This window comes from Mixophyes fleayi, chromosome 4 (genome assembly GCF_038048845.1).
Source record: "Mixophyes fleayi isolate aMixFle1 chromosome 4, aMixFle1.hap1, whole genome shotgun sequence".
Taxonomy (NCBI): domain Eukaryota; kingdom Metazoa; phylum Chordata; class Amphibia; order Anura; family Limnodynastidae; genus Mixophyes; species Mixophyes fleayi.
The window spans coordinates 330,104,693-330,124,763 of record NC_134405.1 but is presented as its reverse complement, the minus strand read 5'-3'; the positions used below and the strand labels follow the sequence as shown (position 1 = coordinate 330,124,763).

The window sequence follows — 20,071 nt, the reverse complement described above, 5'->3', positions numbered from 1 at the left end:
ACCAAACACCAGTCTCAGAGGCAATAAGGCCTATGTAGAATATAAATATCTAATGTAAGGAAATATTTACATTTACTCTAACAAATGATGCAAAATGCTCTCTCTATGGGAGAAACTCCCACTATAAGCCTCCTGTAGAATACATACTCATAAGTGTTGTGATGGTAACTATGAGCCCCAGTCAGGTGATGATTAGTAGGTGCGTCCCATCTCAGGTAATGGTCAAAGTTATTGACGTAGCGACTCCACCTGCAGTTGCGCGTAAACAACGCTTCTCCTTTACAGCAATAAAACTTCCACCTAGAAAATAGCATATTGTGAATTCATGTTTTAAAATAACACTAGCAGCAAATTGTTATAATTAATCTTAATTATTAGTGCATTATCTAAAAAATTTTTTTTTTAAAATACATAAATAAATGAAAAGTAAACAAGTTTTCGTTTCAGGTATGGGCTGCAGTGCCTGTTTAATGCCAGCAGGTGGCACTGTTTCTATAGTGGTATTTGAAGAGACTTGGTTGACATTTTAGAGTTCCCTATAGATGTCAGTAGCAAAAGTATTGTTGAGCGGTTTGGATTCACAGATGTTCGACAAGATTCGGGATGTGAGTGGTTAACAGGGTCATGCCTCAGTTTCTTACGCCGAAATCGGATCTGTAAACAAGGCAAAACGTAATTTCCAGGAAAAACTCATATCTTGCGAGTTTTGAATCAAAATCTTTATATCAGATATATCCCTCCCTCGGGTTCTCATCTGCCATTTTAAAGAAGAGAATGTAGGGAGGAGGTTGTTTGCAAGGGTGTGCTCAGTAAATAAGTGTGTTTATACTACACACTACAGAGTTAGACAGGGTGAAAGAGGGACAGAGAAAACAATAGAACAGCTGCTATTATTTTGATGCAGTTTATTTCCATAGGGATCAGTCAACTAGCATAGTTTTTAGATCAATTGGGTTTCAGTCTGTTTAGACAGAGTACTAGCTACTGCTTGTTATTAATGCATATATACAGTACTATAGACAGGGCCGGATTAACATAAGGTCTAACTGGGCTACAGCCCAACCCTTAGCCCAGGGGCCTCCTTTCCTTTAATCCGGCCCTGACTATAGACCTCATTCTGAACTATTCTTTAGTGGAGTAAAACAGTGTACTTCTGCTGTATGACTTTTAGCAGCAGAACCCAAAAAACTATTTATTTCTTTTAAAATCTAAAGTGTTTCTAGTGAAAATAATCTTGTGCGGGCGATGACATCTTTATTAAGTAGGCAAAAAACAGCGTTGCTTGAGTGTGACTGGGCATTCCCCAATAAACCAATATATTTCTTTCTTTAAAAATCTAAAGTGTTTTCTAGTGAAATTAATATTTGTGAGAGTCATTCAGTGACATATTTATTAAGCGGTCCAAAAACAGGGTGTTTGCGTGTTTTACACCCCCCAAAAAAACTATATATTTCTTCTAAAATGCTTAACGGTTCATGTCATAACTATTACCACCTTATTCATGTCCTTAGCACTGTAAAATATTAAGAATGGACACAACACAAATTTGTGGCAAATGAAAGGTTTATTTAACCCAATAAACACACACTGAGTAGAGAACACTGTAAGTAGATTGGCAAAGGCCCCAAGCCAATCTAGAAGTCCAATCATGGGTCACTAACTCTCTGGACATCAGTAACATGTACCACTTTTACCTGAACACACCAATTATTTATCTTTAAATAGGCACAGTTATCCCAGGCAACCCACAACAAGGGCGGTACCTGCACCGAAACCTAAGCCGACTCTTTAAAGGGAAACAGGTTCCACACACCTCAATACAAGTAATGTTCACCCCACTAACCTTTTTGCGCCGACTGCACAGTATTCTCAAGCCACACCTGGTTCCTTGACGAATGTAGGACCATCGCCATACCTCAACCTGCAGTAACTAAACTCCCATAAATTTGCCTAATAAACAGACCCAGTCACTCATTGGCCAAATGAATCCCCTCTGAACCAAAAAGGCGAGCACAGTGGGAATTAAGTCGATGATGCTTGATCCGTCAACTCGGAAAAGTTGTGGGGGAACCCAAACTTGGCCACCTGAATTAATTGCCCACCGCACCTTTTATCAACCACCCATAATGGGAAAAACCTCCATATTCACCAGGAAACTTCATCAGACCAGCAGAGGACCAAATCAGGCCATAAAGAATGTATCCATCCTATGTCGGATCCAAACAGAGAGGTATTAAGGTATGATTGGTCTGGCGTTGTATTTGACTCCTACACCTGAGTGGCACAGGGTGGAGAGTGGCAGGAGACACGGTGCGAAAGGAACATCAAGGAGAAAACAAGGAGGGAAAGGAAAAAGAGGAGCAGAAAGAAACCAGAAAAGTTGAACAGGAGACACAAGCAAAGGTAAATACAAAAACAAAAACCTTGTGATGCCAACAGCCAATCAGGCCCACTTGTAGAGGAAAATTAGGCAAAATGCCTTTGCATCCTTGCTTCCAAAAGCAACAAGTGACCAAAACCCTGTGTCACCCAAAGGCAGAAAGGTCAGAAAAGGAAGAACAGGAGCTCAGAATAGCAGAAAAGTCAGACATACATAAATGCAATGGACTGCCATCTGCCCAACCATGGGATGCCTGAAATTGCCCTGCCATATACCACTGCGGACATGGTCGCACAAACCCAAAAAAATGCTTGCCAAACAGCACATTAACCATACCCCTTAAACCCAATGTTCGCAACCGTAAACAGGTATCCCACGAGGGTTGGGGAGGGGACCCTTCATAATTGAATAACCATGCTGTCGCTGTATGGGACACATAAAGGCAAACTCAGGGACCAATTTAAACCAGGCAAACCGAGCCATTCCTTTTAGGTAACAAAGGGACACCGCTGCCCCTGGCCTGGCGGACCAGGCGCAGGCATGGAGAAGGCGTAATTACGGGTGAAGTGGAAATAACTAAACACATAGTGAATATGATGGAAGATGGAGTCAACCTAAAGAGGCCATCGATTAGCTTGCCCGGATGGTGCCAACAACGTTATCTAAGCAGCGCTAATCATTGCAGTTAAATGCATCCTGCTCCACCTCTGCAGGTGCCTATAACAGGTCCCCCATCACAGTGGACTAATTGTCCTTCTCAGGTCAGGAAGGACTGGGGGCAGCGTGCCCAGCAGCAAGGCTGCATAGTAAGAAAAAATACGAGTCACATCCACCAGCCCATGAAGCCTAACAAAGAAGGCCAACCCTGGCCTGAAAGCTAAAATCCAAAATATAGGCACACCAAACCAGCTCGCCCAGCAAGCTAATGACCAGGGGGAAAGATGCACTCTGTTTAGCATTGGCCTACACAATGCCCAGGTTAACCTAGATGCCCACAAATTCAGACTGCCACACAATAGTGAAAAGGTCCAGCAGGACAAGAGCAACAGTTCAATCGGAACTAACCCACCAGACCCAGGTGGAGCGCACTAATCACCGTAAGCAGGCACCGACATGACCGCCCCCCGCTGCATCCACGATACTCAAACAGACGGCAATAGAAAAAGAAACCCACTGCGTTATAGGAGTGTAGACCGGCCAATGAGCAGTAGATACACTAGAATGGGATTTACAAAATTTAGGTATCTGATTGCTCTCCAAGGACTGTGCTGAGGAAAAATGCAATAAGAAGAAAGCACTACTGCAAAAGAGGTACTCCGTGGTGTAGCATTTAGCACCCTATAACAGGGGTCAGGTATGAATCCCCCCCGGAAACCAAAACAAAAGTATTATACAACGCCACTCCTATACGTGCCATCAAAAACAAATGAAAGAGAAAGGTAAGACGAAATATAAAATCACAAAATAGGAACAGCATATCAGGGATAGTCACGCTGAGACAAAGACCACATGCCTGACAGTTAAAGTATGGACGATCCCTCACAAGTACTAGTCGTTTGTAGGAAATACATATATACTACTTATATGTATATATATATATATATGGCTTAGTGGTAGCACTTCTGCCTCACAGCACTGGGGTCATGAGTTCAATTCCCGACCATGGTCTTATCTGTGTGGAGTTTGTATGTTCTCCCTGTGTTTGCGTGGGTTTCCTCCGGGTGCTCCGGTTTCCTCCCACACTCCAAAAAACATACTAGTAGGTTAATTGGCTGCTATCAAAATTGACCCTAGTCTCTACCTGTCTGTCTCCCTCTGTGTCTGTCTGTATGAGTCTGTCTGTGAGTGTGTGTCTATATTAGGGAATTTAGACTGTAAGCTCCAATGGGGCAGGGACAGATGTGAATGAGTTCTCTGTACAGCGCTGCGGAATCAGTGGCGCTATATAAATAAATGGTGATGATGATGATGATATCCATGTCACAATGTGCATATACAGGGGACTACTAGCAAAACACTCCTCCTTCTGGCAAACCAACTCACATCTTCTAAATTAATAAGATGTGTGTATAGAATAAAATCAGTTAAGCTCGTATCTGTTAGAACCGCGGCTATTGATAAGCCTTTAGAACCGGACTACTAGTGGTTCTAAAGCAGCCGCCTTTTCAGTGAAACTTTATATGTTTGTAGGTACTCAGATGCCCCCAGGACTTATCTCTATGGTAGTAGAGACTTATCAGGATAACCGCGACACAAGGTAGAGAAACTGGAAGACTGGAGGTGGAAGCCGGGGAGAGGCCTAGGTCGCGGGTCCGTAACCCATTGGAGGGTCAGGATACAGACCGGAGATCGGGGCTGGCAGCAAACAAGCGGGTCTTGTATTCAAGTAAAAGGTCAGGGTCACAAGCGAAATAGTGAAATCCAAAATCCAGGCAAAATGTCAGGGCAACAGGCAATCAGGTAAGGTCCAAAAGTTCAGGCTAGGTCACAACAGAAGGTCAATTAAAAATGTCAGAAGACAGAGTAGGTCAGTAACAACACAGGCAGTGAATGCTATAACTTGAAGGGAGGCTCAGTCCACCTTGCTTTACATACACAGAGCAGCCGATCACCAGATAGGAGGCACAGCATAAGATAACAAGCCCCAGGAGGCTGATAACTAATCACCCCCTCACTACGAATGTGCCCAGCTAATCCCCCATGCCGGACGTGGAAATCTGACAGCTCGGTGGAAGTGACGTCCTGGTCGTCAACGAGATGGCCAGAACACAGGCAGCCAAGGAGAGCAAGTCGCGGCGGCTAGGGGAACCACCACGGCTTGTAACAGTACCCAAATAAAAGGCATACCTTCCAACCACCGATTACAGTGGGTATCTTTTCCACATTTTTCGGAAGTAACTTCCTACGTCGATCACTGACAGGGTTCCCGGCTCTGCTGAATAGTCTTTCAGAGTACACACTGGAGGGTGGGCAGCTTAGGTATTGTAAAGCAAGTTTGTACATGGGTTTCCAAATGGCTTGTTTTTCTTCCCAGTAAGGAAAGGGACTGTCTGACATTTCCATATCAATTACCTCTTGAAAATAATCCTCCACCATGCTTTGCATGTTAATAGTAGGATTGGATGGAGTTAGGGGCAAAGTCACACATTTTTTGGTAAAATCTTTCAAAGCAGCCCAGATGTCAAATTGGTGTGGTCTGCCCCCTGCATCATCCCTGCTTCACTTTGAAAAGTTAAATTTTTTCCGAGCAGCAGCTGCTTGAGAGACTGAAGGAGGATACGTCGTCAAGCCAAGGCCCAGTTCAGCGGACAACTTGCTGACCAATAGCTCCTTGCAAAGATTCACATTTCGGTAATTTTAAAGCAAAGAATCAATGTGGGTCTTCAACCTAGGATCAAGCACAGTCGCCAAAACGTAGTGATCCGACTTCAAGATTTTAATAACTCTTGGATCATGGCGAAGCAAATTAAGTACTTGATCTACAAGGCCAACATACTTTGCAGAATTGCTTTCTTTCATCTCCTTCTTCAGTTTGTCAAGCTGCTTTTCCAATAGTCGAATTAAGGGAATGACTTGGCTCAAGCTAGCAGAGTCTGAACTCACTTCACACGTCACAACTTCAAATGGTTTCAGCACCTTGCACAGCACAGAAAGGACTGTGCAAGAGTGAAATACATTCCCTCTCCTTTCCCAATTTCATGGCTTGTGCAATATGCTTGGATAGCTTTGCACTGTAACTCCCTCCTCTGAAGCATGTACAGGGTGGAATTCCCCCTTGTTAACACCTCTTGCTTAAGTTGGTGGCAGGGCAAGTTAAACTGTTCTTGGAGCTGCTGCAATCTCCTACATGCTGTCGCAGAATGCCTGAAATGTCCCGAAATTTTACGGGCCACCGAAAGCATCTCCTGCACCTCACAGTTTTTTCTTAGAAAGCTCTGCACCACCAAGTTTATTGTGTGAGCAAAACAGGGAATGTCATGGAATTCACCCAGCTGTAATGCTCGCACAATATTGTTGGCGTTATCAGAAATGACATATCCAGGGGAGAGTCCAAGTGGTATAAGCCATGTATCAAACCTTACTTTTCGTAACAAATTATCAGCTTTATGCATGTTAGTGAAGCCGGTGATACAAAGAGTAGCCTGCCTGTGACAAATGTTACGTAGTGGTGTACATGCTGCTGCTGTTCCTGCTAGTGAAGGCGAATGACCAACCCAGTGGGCTGTCACAGTCATATAATCTTTCGTTTGCCCACTTCCACTTGGCCACATATCTGTGGTTAAGTGTACAGTGGGCAGAATGTCATTTTTGAGCGCAATTACTACATTTTTACAAACTTTTTGGTATAGTTGTGGAATAGTTTTACGGGAAAAATGGTGTCGCAATGGAATTTTAAAATGGGGACACAAAACATCAATTAACTGTGAAAAACCAGCTGCTTTTATTGTGGATATTGGATGCAGATCTAACACTAGCATAGTAGCCATGGCGTCTGTAATCCGCTTGGCGACTGGGTGACTGCTGTCTTATTTGCTTCCTCTAGCAAAAGATTGTTTCACAGTTAATTGTTTTAAAGTAGTAGTGCTCTTCTTCTTGTGCTTCTTATGGGAGTTAGATTCACCCCCAGCAGCAGCAACAGCAGCAGCAGTGGGACTAACGCTTAAACATTCTTCAGAGGAATCAATTATAGTGCAGGAGTCATCGAGCCTTACCAAGTGGGATGCAGGGCTAACTCCCATCGCTACTGAGGATATTGATGAGGACGGTGTTGTGGGTGTAGATTGCAGCTGTCGGAATGTAGGTGACAGAAGGGTCCTAGCTGATGATGGAGTGCTTGTTATTTTCTTGCCATAACGTTCAGCTTTTCTCAAAACCTTGCCATGAACTCTCGTCAAATGGCGTAACATGGATGAGGTTCCAAGATGGTTAAGGTCCCTCCCTCGACTGACTGTGGCTTGACATACACTACAAATGGCTATGCAACTGTTGTCAGGATTTGTGTAGAAATAATTCCACATATAAGAAGTGGCTTTTTTTGTTTTATGCCCAGGCATGACAATGGCCTTTTTTGTCACGTGCCAGAACTGCTGCCACTGGTGCAGGACTTACACAAACAACCTAATCCTCATCAAAATCCTCAACATTTTTGCAGTATCTTGTGTGAGAAATGTGTGTATTCTGGAAATGTTTTTTAGATGTATGTGACATGCTTTAGATATAGAGTTGATGTGGGGAATAATGGATAGTTGTGAGTCAAGGATTACACCTAGGCAGCGAGCATGAGGGGTGAGGTTTAAGGTCATGTTGTCAACAGTAGTAGAAATGTCAGGTAGGTAACTTCTGTTGGTGGGTGGGAATATTATTAACACTGTTTTAGAAAGATTGAGATTGAGTTGGCGAGAGGACATCCAAGATTAAATGAACCTCCCACCCAAATGTATCACATCTGGGTGGGAGGGGCCAAAGACAATTCCATCTTGCTCAAAATTTTAGACCAGATGTTTTTGGCAGCCAAATCTGCATCAATGTGAGTATTATACATACTTGTGTGGAAAGAGCAACTATTGCCCTATCTGAACAGTCTGTTTTACATATTTTTGTAATGCTGATGCCATTACCCATTTTATAAAATTAATGCAGAACACAGTTGTTCCAAGCATGCCCTATACCACAAGCTATACCATCTAGAACAAATTTTGTGATATTTAGACATGGCATTTCTGCAGGTATACATATATCTATCACGTTGCATTGTGTCGTTGACTAGCGCCCCCCATTTGTGGAAATCAGGTGGGTCAGAAACAAGCCAGCCTCTGGCTATAATAACTTTAGCTAATGTTGTAAGATTAAATATATATTTATAGACAAATTTGTCAGTGATATCTTACGGAGAGATACCATAAAGACACCATTTACCATCCAAAGGTGGGGCAGCCGGTACAGTATGAAGGACACAATCCCAAATAGTGGACCCGAAACGGTGGACCATCCGACACTCCCACAATATATGCCAAAAGCCACTGTCACTTGAGACACATTTTGGGCAGGGGTAACCAGCTCTCCTACCCATGCAAAGCAACCCTTTTAGCATTTTTATTCTGAGAGCAGTCCACCTTGGTCTATCTACTTGTTGAAATGTCTACTGATACCTCTGTCCATCTAGTGACTTATTCTTATTATTGCTGGTGTCAATCTGTTGGAAAAATTCAGCAATGTAATTTGCAGCATTCAGCGACCACATGTAGATACTTTATGCACACTGCTGTGCCACTAGGGATTGTATCTTTTATTAAACTGCAATGTATTTTTGCCGCTACACTGTCACTAATTTTAGCCTAAATTGGTGAAAATTTGGACCATTGTGAATAGATCATTAGAAAATAGACTGTAAATTACTGGAAATTAATGTTAATGCTATAAATACTAATGTAGGAGCAAAAGCAACTCAAAATCACATAATTGTATCAGTTTTTCACAATTTTAATTAAATCCAGATCCAAAACAAAAAAACTTTCAGAATTTTTGGGCAAAACCAGAACCAAAACCAAAACACAAAGAAGTTTTAGAACCATAGCCAAAACACGGGGTCTGCACACATCTCTAGTTTTAAGCTTATTGTTGTTTATTAGCTTTATGAATGTGTTATTACTAGACTGATTTACCTTCTGTCCTCTGCCGTATTGTCATGATAGCTCTCCATGCCGCTCAGAATAGTTCCAAATGGACAGACAAAGGTAAACTCTTGGTCAAAGTCATTGACGTAGCTTGTCCAGTAACAAGACTCTGCTTTGTTAAAGGTGTTCTGACACCCAAAGTCCCAGGTGCGATCCTCAAATATATCGTCGTGGATGCTGGAGAAAGGTAAAGATAAGATAAGATCAATATATTTTTAGATATACCCCTTTTGCATTGTACATACATCAATAAATTGTTTAAATGGCTGGCAAAGTTTTCCCTTTTGGCCCGGTCATGTGATGGGTAATCGCAGAATTTTGATAGGTAAAATCAAATTTGTTAAATATTTCTTTACAGCCAGTAGGTGGCGGTGTTTCCATTGCTGTATGTAAATGGACACATGCTTTCTATAGATAGCAAATGGACATCTGAGGGCTATAATAAGTTTCTATGTTATAATAAAAATCAGACACAAGACAATAAATATAATCAAGATCTGAGACAACAGTATTGTGACGATTATGTCTAACAATTGATTGTTATTTCCACCTGAATTTTCATGTATGACAATGTCTATATTGTATGTAACCTTTCCAAAGTCTGTTTTGCTAAATGACATTAGTCTGACCTAGGCAAGTGTCAATGGTCTTTTGAATGTAGCCAGGCTCAGGGACAGATAAAATCTCTGAGGAGTTGTGTTTACAGAGGATGAGGACCTGGCCAGCCAGGGAAAATGAGCAGAGATGAGAAATCCTGTCCTTTGAAGTCCCAAACCTTCGGACATCGATAACTCACTTCCAAAAGCCCTGTGTCATTCTGACAATCAGTCTGCTCTGACAGTGGGAAAATTTAATGTCCAAAGGCGGGGTGAAAAGCCACGTGAGAAAGAGAATTTAGGCTGTAAGGTTTTAAACCTAACACACACACAGACAGAGAGAGAGACTAGGGTCAATTTTGATAGCAGCCAATTAACCTATCAGTATGTTTTTGGAGTGTGGGAGGAAACCGGAGCATCCAGAGCACCCGGAGGAAACCCACGCAAACACAGGAATAACATACAAACTCCACACAGATAAGACTCTGGTTGGAAAATGAACTCATGACCCCAGTGCTTTGAGGCAAAAGTGCTAACCACTGAGCCACCATGCTGCCCAATATATGTTGATTGAAATGTGGCATTGCTCCCAAAGTGTACTCCTCACATGCCAAATCTAGTAAGTAGTGTCTCTCATTTTATTTCCTATTTTATTTCTGAAACTTATTTGTGCAACTTATCTTGTATGTCTTGTTATTAACTGTTTTGTAATTAAGCCTTGGAAATATTTTTTGGATTAAATAAATTTAATCTAGCATATTCTCCATGATTCTTACTAAGCCAAGTGAGGCTCATGCTACATGTATATGTGATTTAAGTGTGAAACATTAATAAGTGATTTTGGTGAACGCAAGGACGCCATAGTAAATCCTTTGTGGTGGCAGAAAAGATGTATTCATTGGTAAGTGACTAAGGTGATGCCAGTCACGGCCAGCTGTTCAGATTACTGTATCTGAAACAGGCTGAGTGGTCATGACAAGTATGTTTATATGTATATATATTGAATCTGTGGAAATCTAGAAAGATTACATCTGTGATTTAGTCTGAAAAGGCTGCACTCTACAAAAAAATTAATGATAAAGTAGTGACGAGATGGGGGTGTCAGGACATTGAATCTATTGGACTAGCCTTCTGGACACCTCTTTGTGCAGAAACTGTGTTTATTATTGACTGTATTGTATTGTTTTAACCATGTATGCATATATTTTATGTCCTGGTCCTGTCTCCCAATTTCTTGATCACTTTGCCACTTGGCTCCCTAACTTTCTCTCCTCTGACCTTCCCTCCTTCATCTTGGGGGACTTTAATATCCCTAGAGACAATCCCTCAGACACTGCTGCCTCCAAACTTCTCTCCCTCTCCTCCTCCCTTGACCTCTCTCAGTGGACCTCATCTCCCTCCCACCGCAGTGACCACTCCCTATATCTGTTTTTATCACAGCTCGGTACTGTCTCTGACCTCATTAATTCACCTTTTCCTCTCTCGGACTACCATCTCCTCTCTTTTAGCATCTCTCCACCCCTCTCACCGTCCCCGTCCCCCAAGGTTACTCTCATCAGGCGCAATCTTGACACAGTTGATCCTACCAGTTTCTCCTCCTCCCTGGGCTCGCTCCTCTCCCCCATCACCACTCTTTCTTGCCCCGATAAGGCTATCTCCTTTTACAATCGCACTCTTACCGCTGCACTTGACTCTGCCGCCCCGGCTGTCACCGTCAAGCTTCGTCGGTCCCCGCCGCAACCGTGGCACACTAAACTTACCCGCTATCTTCAAAAATGCTCCCGCAGTGCAGAATGGCTCTGGAGAAAGTCACGCACTCATGCTGACTTCCTCCACTTCAAGTTCATACTTGCCTCTTACAGTTCGTCCCTATCGCTCTCTAAACAATCTTTTTTTAAAGCTATCATTTCTTCTCAATCCTCCAACCCTTGTCGGCTTTTTGCCACCTTGAAACTCCCTCCTCTCCCCTCCCCCTCTTCCTTCACTTTGGTATCTGCAGATGAAGTCCATACCCTTCTCTCTTCCTCTCCCCCCTCCACTTGCACACAGGACCTAATCCCCTCCCACCTTCTCCGCTCCCTCTCTCTTGAAGACTGCTCCCACCTTGCACACCCCCTCAACCTATCCCTCTCCTCTGGAATCTTCTCCTCTTTTAAACATGCTCTTGTCTTCCCCATACTCAAGAAACCATCCCTTGATCCTGCCAATCTCTCTAATTACCGCCCTACTTCGCTTCTTCCAATCTCCTTGACTGGGTCTACAACCGTCTCACCTCCTTCTCTCCTCTCACTAACTCCTTGACCCGCTCCAATCTGGTTTTCGCCCCGTCCACTCCACCGAAACTGCCCTCACTAAGGTCACTAATGACCTTCTCCTTGCTAAATCCAATAGACACTACTCCGTTCTTATCCTTTTTGACCTCTCTGCTGTTGTCGATACCGTTGACCAGGCACTCCTTTTGCAAACTCTCAAATCTATAGGCCTATGTAACACTGTCCTCTCCTGGTTTTCCTCTTACCTCACCAACTGCTCCTTCTCAGTCTCTACTCATGATTCTACATCACCCCCTCTTCCGCTACCTGTTGGCGTTCCTCAAGGCTCCGTTCTTGGCCCCCTGCTTTTCTCCCTCTACACCTCCTCCCTTGGTGTCCTCATCCGCTCCTTTGGCCTCCAGTACCACCTCTATGCTAATGATACCCAAATTTATCTTTCATCCCCTGACCTCTCCCCTTCACTTCTGTCTCATGTATCCTCCTGCCTCTCGGCCATCTCATCTTGGATGTCCCAATGCTTCCTTAAACTAATTATTTCCAAGACCGAGCTTATAGTCTTCCCCCCTTCCAGGACTCTCCCACCTACCCCCCTCTCTATTTCTGTCCCTCTCAAAATCCTGCTACTTCCACCTTCGGAATATATCTAAGATACGTCCCTTTCTCACCACGGAAGCTACAAAAACCCTTGTTCGCTTGCTTGTTATCGCTCGCCTTGACTACTGTAACCTCCTTCTCTCTGGCCTACCTGATTCTCACCTTGACCCTCTTTAGTCAATCTTCAATGCTGCTGCCCGCCTCATTTTTCTCTCCCACCGCTCTGTCTCTGCAGTCTCCCTCCAACAGTCACTACATTGGCTCCCCATACCCTACAGAATTAAATTTAAACTCCTCACCCTCACCTTTAAAGCTCTTAGTCAATCTCCCCCTCCCTACGTCTCCAATCTCATCTCTACCTACACTCCTACCCGCCCCCTCCGCTTTGCCTTTGACCGCCACCTCACTACTTCACTGATCACCTCCTCTCACTCTCGTATTCAGGACTTTGCCCGGGCTGCTACCCAGCTGTGGAACGATCTTCCACATTCCATCAGGTTAGCATCTACTCTCAAAGGCTTCAAGCGTGCCCTTAAGACTCATTTCTTTATTCAAGTCTATCAGTTCTCCTCCTAACTACCTTGTCCTGGCTCTCTCCCCCAGTTAGTACCACCCTATTTGTGTCTCCCCCTTCCCTTTAGGATGTAAGCTCTCATGAGCTCCTTGTACTATTACATCACCCTCTGTACCTCTTGGCCTGCTTCGCTAACCCTGTTTTCCCTGTTTTTTAAGCTTCAGCCTACTTCTTGCTGATTTCTACCATCCCTTTCACTATCTGTCCCAGAAATAATCTGATTTACATTATCCCTGGTATTATTATATTGTAATGCAGTAATTGTACTGAGATAGTGGCAGTTTTGAAGAAAGAATCTACACACAGAGAAATCCCATTTTAATTAGCCTATGTCTTACATAACAGATAATGTTATCTTTATTAGCACTTTCTTAAGGTGGGGGCTGCTGTAAGTGAACCAACCAAGTCCAGATGTAGTGAAATGAGAGCAAAAGGAGATTTAATTGTTAGAATAGGAGAGGCACTGATGCAGAGTGAGATCTGTCTTAATCCTAGTCACAGGACGGAGTAAGATTGGTCACATGCATGTTCTGAAGCCTCTGCAGACTTGGTTGCTTTTTTAACCCCCCCCCCCAAAGCGGGATGACATTGAACCTTGTCCTAACCACCTGGGTAGAGATGAGTACTGGACACAGTTGCACGGAGGACACATACTGTTACTGATTGTGTATACCTATCTTGTAAATGTGTCATATATATAAATAATAAAAAGGGGGCATATTTAACCCATTATTTGCATAGGTGATTTATTTAACCCACTTCAAGGTTCCATTGCCCTGGTAGCCTAACCGAGGTTTTGTTCCATATGTTACAATTTCTAGAAGAGAAAAATGCATTATAACCACTGGATTCAACCTTCAAAGTAAAAGTTATATCATAAAACAGTGGTCTGGGAAAACGGTATGTCAAAGTACCAACCTCAAGACTGGTTAATAAGGAAACAATACTGTCATTTAATGTGTATCTATTGTCTGCCCATAGTGGAGGCAGCCACATTGCAGGCTGAACCAATCACTTTGATTCATGTCTTAGTGATGTCACTAGCTCTTATGCAGTGATTGGCTGCATGCTGACAGATATTGGTTCACCCCATAGAATGGCTGCCTCCATTGGCTGTAGATGAGGATAGAGTTTAATATCTGGAATACATATTTATTACCTGATAATGAAGCTAATGCTCTGGTGGTTTTGGCACTGGTATTTGAGAACTTGATCATAATTATTGACCCATCTTCCTAAAGGAAAGAAAACATAAATATATATTATTAACATGATGTGACACAGAATACACACAAGTCTCTATGTTTTGATGATTATGGGGTACTACAGAAATCTGGAGGATAGTAGTGAAGGTCATACTGCAATATAAATTCTTACTGATATGTGTGTGACCAAGAGATAAATGATCAGAGCTCAGGGTGAGAAGTTGTGTAATAGAACAATGCCGGAAGGTGCAGTACAGAAGTGTGGACTATAGGATTTTCCATGTGGATGGCGTCTACTATGACAGATGTAGAGGAAAGAGAAGCTGTCTCCAAATATACAGAGTAGGTATGAAACTTAATGGAGAAATAATATTATTTATATAATCGTGGATAAGGACATAAAAGGTTTCATTTGTTTTTATTCTCTTTTCTACTATTGTTCCCTCCACCTCCGATACTGCCATGGAGACGCCAGGACACCACGTCCCGGAGGCAGAAGATAAATTTTGCCCACGGGTCAGTGTAAGTAATCTGATTGATTACAAATCATAAAACTCTGAACTATGACCTTTAAAATAAACAAAGCCCCAAAGACCCCCTTATTTTCAAGCAGCTCCAGAATTCCAATATTGGCTAAATAAGGACTAACGGGCAGTAATGTAGAAATCAGGAAATGTCCAGTTTAATAAGGGGATGGGACGTGAGCAGTATTGGACTGGGATAAGAACAGGCGTGGGCTGCCAAACTTCAGCCCGGGGGGCGCACAGGCGGCTGCATCACATGACACGCGATGCCGCATCACATGACATGCGATGCGGCCGCGTCATTGATGACTCGGCCGCATCGCGTGTCGTGTGATGCGGCTGCCTGTGCGCTGCTGCCAATATTAAGGTAATATTGCATGCACGGGGGGGGGGGGGGGCGGCTTCCCAAAAGCGGTTAGACCGAGCGGCCCGATGCCACCCTGCCACCCGGCCCAGCCCGCCCCTGGATAAGAAGGGCCCACCGGGGAATGCAATGTTAGGGGCCCCCTGAAATAGCGCTGTTGAAGGGGAGTGGCTAGCAGCAAAAGTTTCTTAGAAAAGTAGAAACAGGAGCAAATTGGACATGACTGATTTTAAACATGTCTGTATGGATATTCTTGAACATAGGTGTAATTGGAGTATGCCGATTTTTAAAAATGACACATATTAAACTTCATGTCATCTATTTATGTCCACGGTAGTATGATGGCATTATTTCATTTAATTAGTTTGCTGGTGGTACATAAAGTTGTAGTTCAATAGCGTGGCATCTATTTTATATATAAATAACTGATGATGATGATGATGATGACGATATCTCGGAGTTAGATCAACGCATTGATGTCGCTCACTTTTCATTGGAAACAAGTCAGGAATAATATAGCCGTATTGTAGATTATAAGGGTATTTGAAGTCATCTTAGAGTTCTGTGCTCTGTACATAGGAGCCATGTTTTTTAAATGATTGTGATTCTCACATGGACCCTCTTCCATATGATTGAAAAATCTTCCATTGGGCACAATGGGCAGGTGCCCGGGGGCCCTGCAGGCAAGGGGGCCCGTCCGAGGCAGCGCTGTAAAAAAAAATATCCTAAAGAATAAAATAAAAATGAAAATACTTACCTACGGTCATGTCAGCGACGATCCACCTCCCTCCCTTATATATATAATCACTTTTTATTTTACATACATATATATTTTTTTTACACACACACGCACACTATTTATATATAATTATTTTTTTTAGGGGCCCCGTGCACTGCATTGCCCGGGGGCCCATATAGTAGTTAAGGTGGCCCTGCTATTCAGCTCTCTCATGTAATACTCATGATTCAGTACCTCAAGCTACCACAGGTGGTGCTGCAGTGCTCAAACATTGTCTGGGACTCTAAAGAGCTGATCACTGAATTATATTGTCATAAGACATTCTCCTGGCTCAAGTAGTTTAATAGTTCATCTAGTTCATGTGGCTCATTTGAGTCATTTGAATCATGTAGTTCACAAGTCACAGGATACCTTCTCTGTCAGCTCAAGACACAGTGCTGAGTGCTGTATGCTATATACTGTAGTTATATTTACTCCACCATATACAGGGAGATGTATTAAACCTTTAAGAGACATAAAGTGGAAAAGTTAAGATTTTTTTCTAATGACTGTATTTTAAAAGCAAAAAAGTGACACTTTATAATACTCTGAATTTGGGTATTTTATGGAAGTAAAAAATAATAATGAAAATTGTAATAACTTTGAAGAGCTCAACGTGTCACTACTAGTTTTTGTAGAAGTGATTTCCCCTTTTAAAATATTAAACATGATCAAACATATTAAACTAATCTGATCATTTTAACAGGACTATAACTCATCCAATGAGGTAATAGCAGACATGCCTACTGTATGTGTAATAGACTAGATCTATGTCTCCAATCACTTCTCTCAGCGGTGTTTTGGAGCCAGTGAAATAACTCAACTAAATGAACTAACTGAACTAATCTTTTCAACTAATCTTTTGAGTGAACTAGATTAGAATGAACTAATCCCCAAAATGAACTAGATTTCCCATCAGTTACTGTGACAGTTCTCTGATTTGAGCTCCGCATAGTGAGAACTGACTGCCTGAGCTGTCTGCAGCAATGCTCGCAAGAGAGATCTTCCCCTGAGGCAGTAACTCACTGAGACTTAAGACTGTATCTTGCTGGCATTGCTGCAGACAGCTCTGGCAGTCAGTTCTCAATCCTAAAGGAGGAAGCCCCCTACCAATGAGTAGAGAGGACAGGCAAGAAAGTCATGAACTGAGGACACAAGTCCTGCAGCACAGTGACAACTTACATTTTGACAGTATTGTGACGCCACCCCTTGTTGGGAAGGAGGCGGAGCTATCGGGCATCTAGGCCCTCCAGGGAATTTCTCGGTCCCCCGCTTGGCCAGTCCGATTCTGGAAGTGAGTCCAAATCTAGAATTGGGCAGAGCGGGTACCTGACTTTTGTGCCTTTGCACCTTATATATGGATTACTGCAAGTTGAGGATTGAATCTACATGTGCGCAGAGCATGAAATCAACATAAATAGCACTAAATGAGATGTGCAAGTGTGTGATAATGGGTCTGGTAATAAACAGCCCTAATGACTTGTGGTCAATGCAACACTTACATAAAGTAAATTGCTGTGCTTGTCATACTAAGGGGGGTATTCAATTGTCCGCGGGTTCGAGTGCAGAAAAACTAATACCGTTAATACGGTAATCTCTTTTTTTCCACGCACGATTACCGTAATAGAGTAATCGTGCGCGGACCGCGGGATTTTCGGCAATCCCGCCTACAATTGAATATGCCCCTATGACTGAGGTGCTCAAACTCAGTCCTCAAGGGCTACCAACAGGTCATGTTTTCATAGATTCTGTCTGTAGGAACAGGTGGGACAATTACTGACCCAGATAAATACATTAACTCACCTGCGCATGATTAAAGAAATCATGAAAACATGACCTGTTGGTAACCCTTGAGAACTTAGTTTGGGCACCATTGTAGTTATGAGTCACTTTTACCTTTGCAGTCTGGCTGGACCGAAATGCAAAATGTAGACTTAACCTCATCATATCAAACTCCCATTGTCCCATAGATTGTAAGCCTGCGAGCAGGGCCCTCTCACCTCTTTGTCTGTTTTACCCAGTTTGTTTATTAGTTTACTATGTTTGTCCCCAATTGTAAAGCGCTACGGAATATGTTGGCGCTATATAAATAAATGTTGTTGATGATGATGATGATTGCACTAAGGTATCTCAGGGTACTGTATATGTGTATCATGCACCATTAAAAAAAGTAATGTGACAATGTGTGCTTGGCAGAAAGAGGGTTTAATTTTGCTCCCTGGAGTACCAAAAGAAAACCCCCCAAAATGGCAGTTTATTTGTTGTTGTTCATTCTGGTGTTATAAGATAAGTAAACCAATATGACATTGAAGGTGATACTTTGAGATAGTATATATCCATCCAACAGATGCTAATATCTGTATAAAGAGTGAGTTGTGATGTCATCACTTATAATCAGTGAGTTGTGATGTCATCACTTATAATCAGTGAGGTGTGATGTCAGCACTCATGTGCATTAAGAAAATTTGTGAATTATAAGGAAAAATGTATCCACTATTGTAATAAAATGTGAATATTAGATGGATTTTTATTTACATTATACACTAGCCCATATATATATATTAGTAGAAGTCATCGTTACCTTTACGTGCTGCATACGCTGCAGTGATCATCATTATCAGAGGTAGTATCACCTGCATGACGAGAGGGTCCCAGCGGTCTCGATCTGAATGTATTGTAGACTCTGTCTTGGTGCTATTGGGTTATGTGACAGTCTGTGTTCCATGTGATTTTATACAGGATGATGACGGAGTCATATTACACATTAACCAGCCATATAACTGCCAATAACGACATCAGGCAAAGAATCAAGGTTACAAATGTAACCATTACTAAACTTGTGCTCTGTTTATGCTTTCCGGTAAAACTATACGACCATTGACACTTTTTTCGTGTTGCAAGAGGGTTTACAATGTGCCAGTCAGTTCTAAATAATATATTTTGCAACTATTAAGGTGTGGGTGGAACTCGTAGAAATAACTTATTGTAGATATTTATTTTCATTAGGAGTGCAATGCACTTCTGTATATCACTGTAAATGTACTTATATTCTTTTATTAGTATGTGTTTTATATGGAAATGTATGGACTTCTAAGGCAGTATGACATGTTTGGGTTTTGCAACTGTCTAGAAACAGGTAATCTCATATTAATTAGACCTTTTCATCGCTCAGTGACCAAAACATCTGTTGAGTTTGAAAGACAGGAGGAGGTAATTATACTTGCTGGTAGACTCCCTATGCAAGTGGTCACAGATGAATGTGAATTTTGTAAGTTAAATTGAGTTCCAAGTAAGATAATACAAATGTTGATAGTAAACATTCAATAGAAAGCCTGAGATGTAGTGGCACCGCTAGTAGCAATGTAAAAAGGTGATAAACCCCTCCAGGTTGATTTATGTGCAGGTTACATGAAGCACCTGGATTGGTTAAATGGGCAGGTGGTTGGATTACTTCCTGCCAAGATAGTGTCCAAAATTATATTTAAAGAGCCCTGTTTTACACTGAAATGTATTATACCATCTGTGTTTCTAGATATCACTAGTACCTTAAACTAGTGAGTGTGTAACTGTCCTTATTAGGACACTTGAGCTAATAAAACATCACTGCTTTAAGAACCTCCATTGACGACTACTTACCTGCTGTAATTCCTGTGACCACAGATTAGACCCAAATCTAATCCCTCTCGATGGGATCCAGCATCCTGTACCAATGCCGTGCCCGCTACCCTGCAGCTCTGGCCAGTGTAATAGGCCAAGGGGGAACAATCCACAGCCACCCTGATCTGAAGGCAAGAGGTCAGGTGTACCAGCAAGGGGGTACTCTAGGAGCGAGAGTTACCCAGAAGGACACGGTTCAAGGCGCTGGTGTAGTAGCATAGTGGTGGCAGCTGGCTCCTCCTACTGCGACAGTAGGGGCGCATTTGGGATAAAGAAAGGGGATGGTGGCAAGGCAAGCCCAGCCGGTCCCCAGCAACACAACAGACAGGGTGGCATAGGAGGTCCATCCTCTCGCAAAAGGGGTTTGCGTATTTCTCAATTGTGCATGTACCCCAAAAATGAGTGAGCATATGTCCATATACAGATTTTAGCCACTTCTGATTGGCTGACTG

The 20,071-nt window shown here is 42.6% G+C and overlaps 1 protein-coding gene across 2 annotated transcripts in view; it reads right to left on the bottom strand.

Moving 5' to 3' along the window:
- Positions 1-20,071, bottom strand: part of LOC142153093 (hemagglutinin/amebocyte aggregation factor-like) — a 45,083-nt gene that overhangs the window by 3,965 nt on the left and 21,047 nt on the right. The window contains exons 1-4 of one of the 2 annotated variants that reach the window (XM_075210366.1): positions 18,544-18,674; positions 14,251-14,326; positions 9,043-9,231; positions 148-300 (exon numbers count right to left, since the gene is read on the bottom strand). In XM_075210366.1, the coding sequence (XP_075066467.1) occupies positions 148-300; positions 9,043-9,231; positions 14,251-14,326; positions 18,544-18,601 (476 nt within the window). In that variant the 5' untranslated portion in view covers positions 18,602-18,674. Of the gene's footprint in view, positions 1-147; positions 301-9,042; positions 9,232-14,250; positions 14,327-18,543; positions 18,675-20,071 lie in introns of those variants that run through there. The other variant, XM_075210367.1, reaches the window with a different exon arrangement.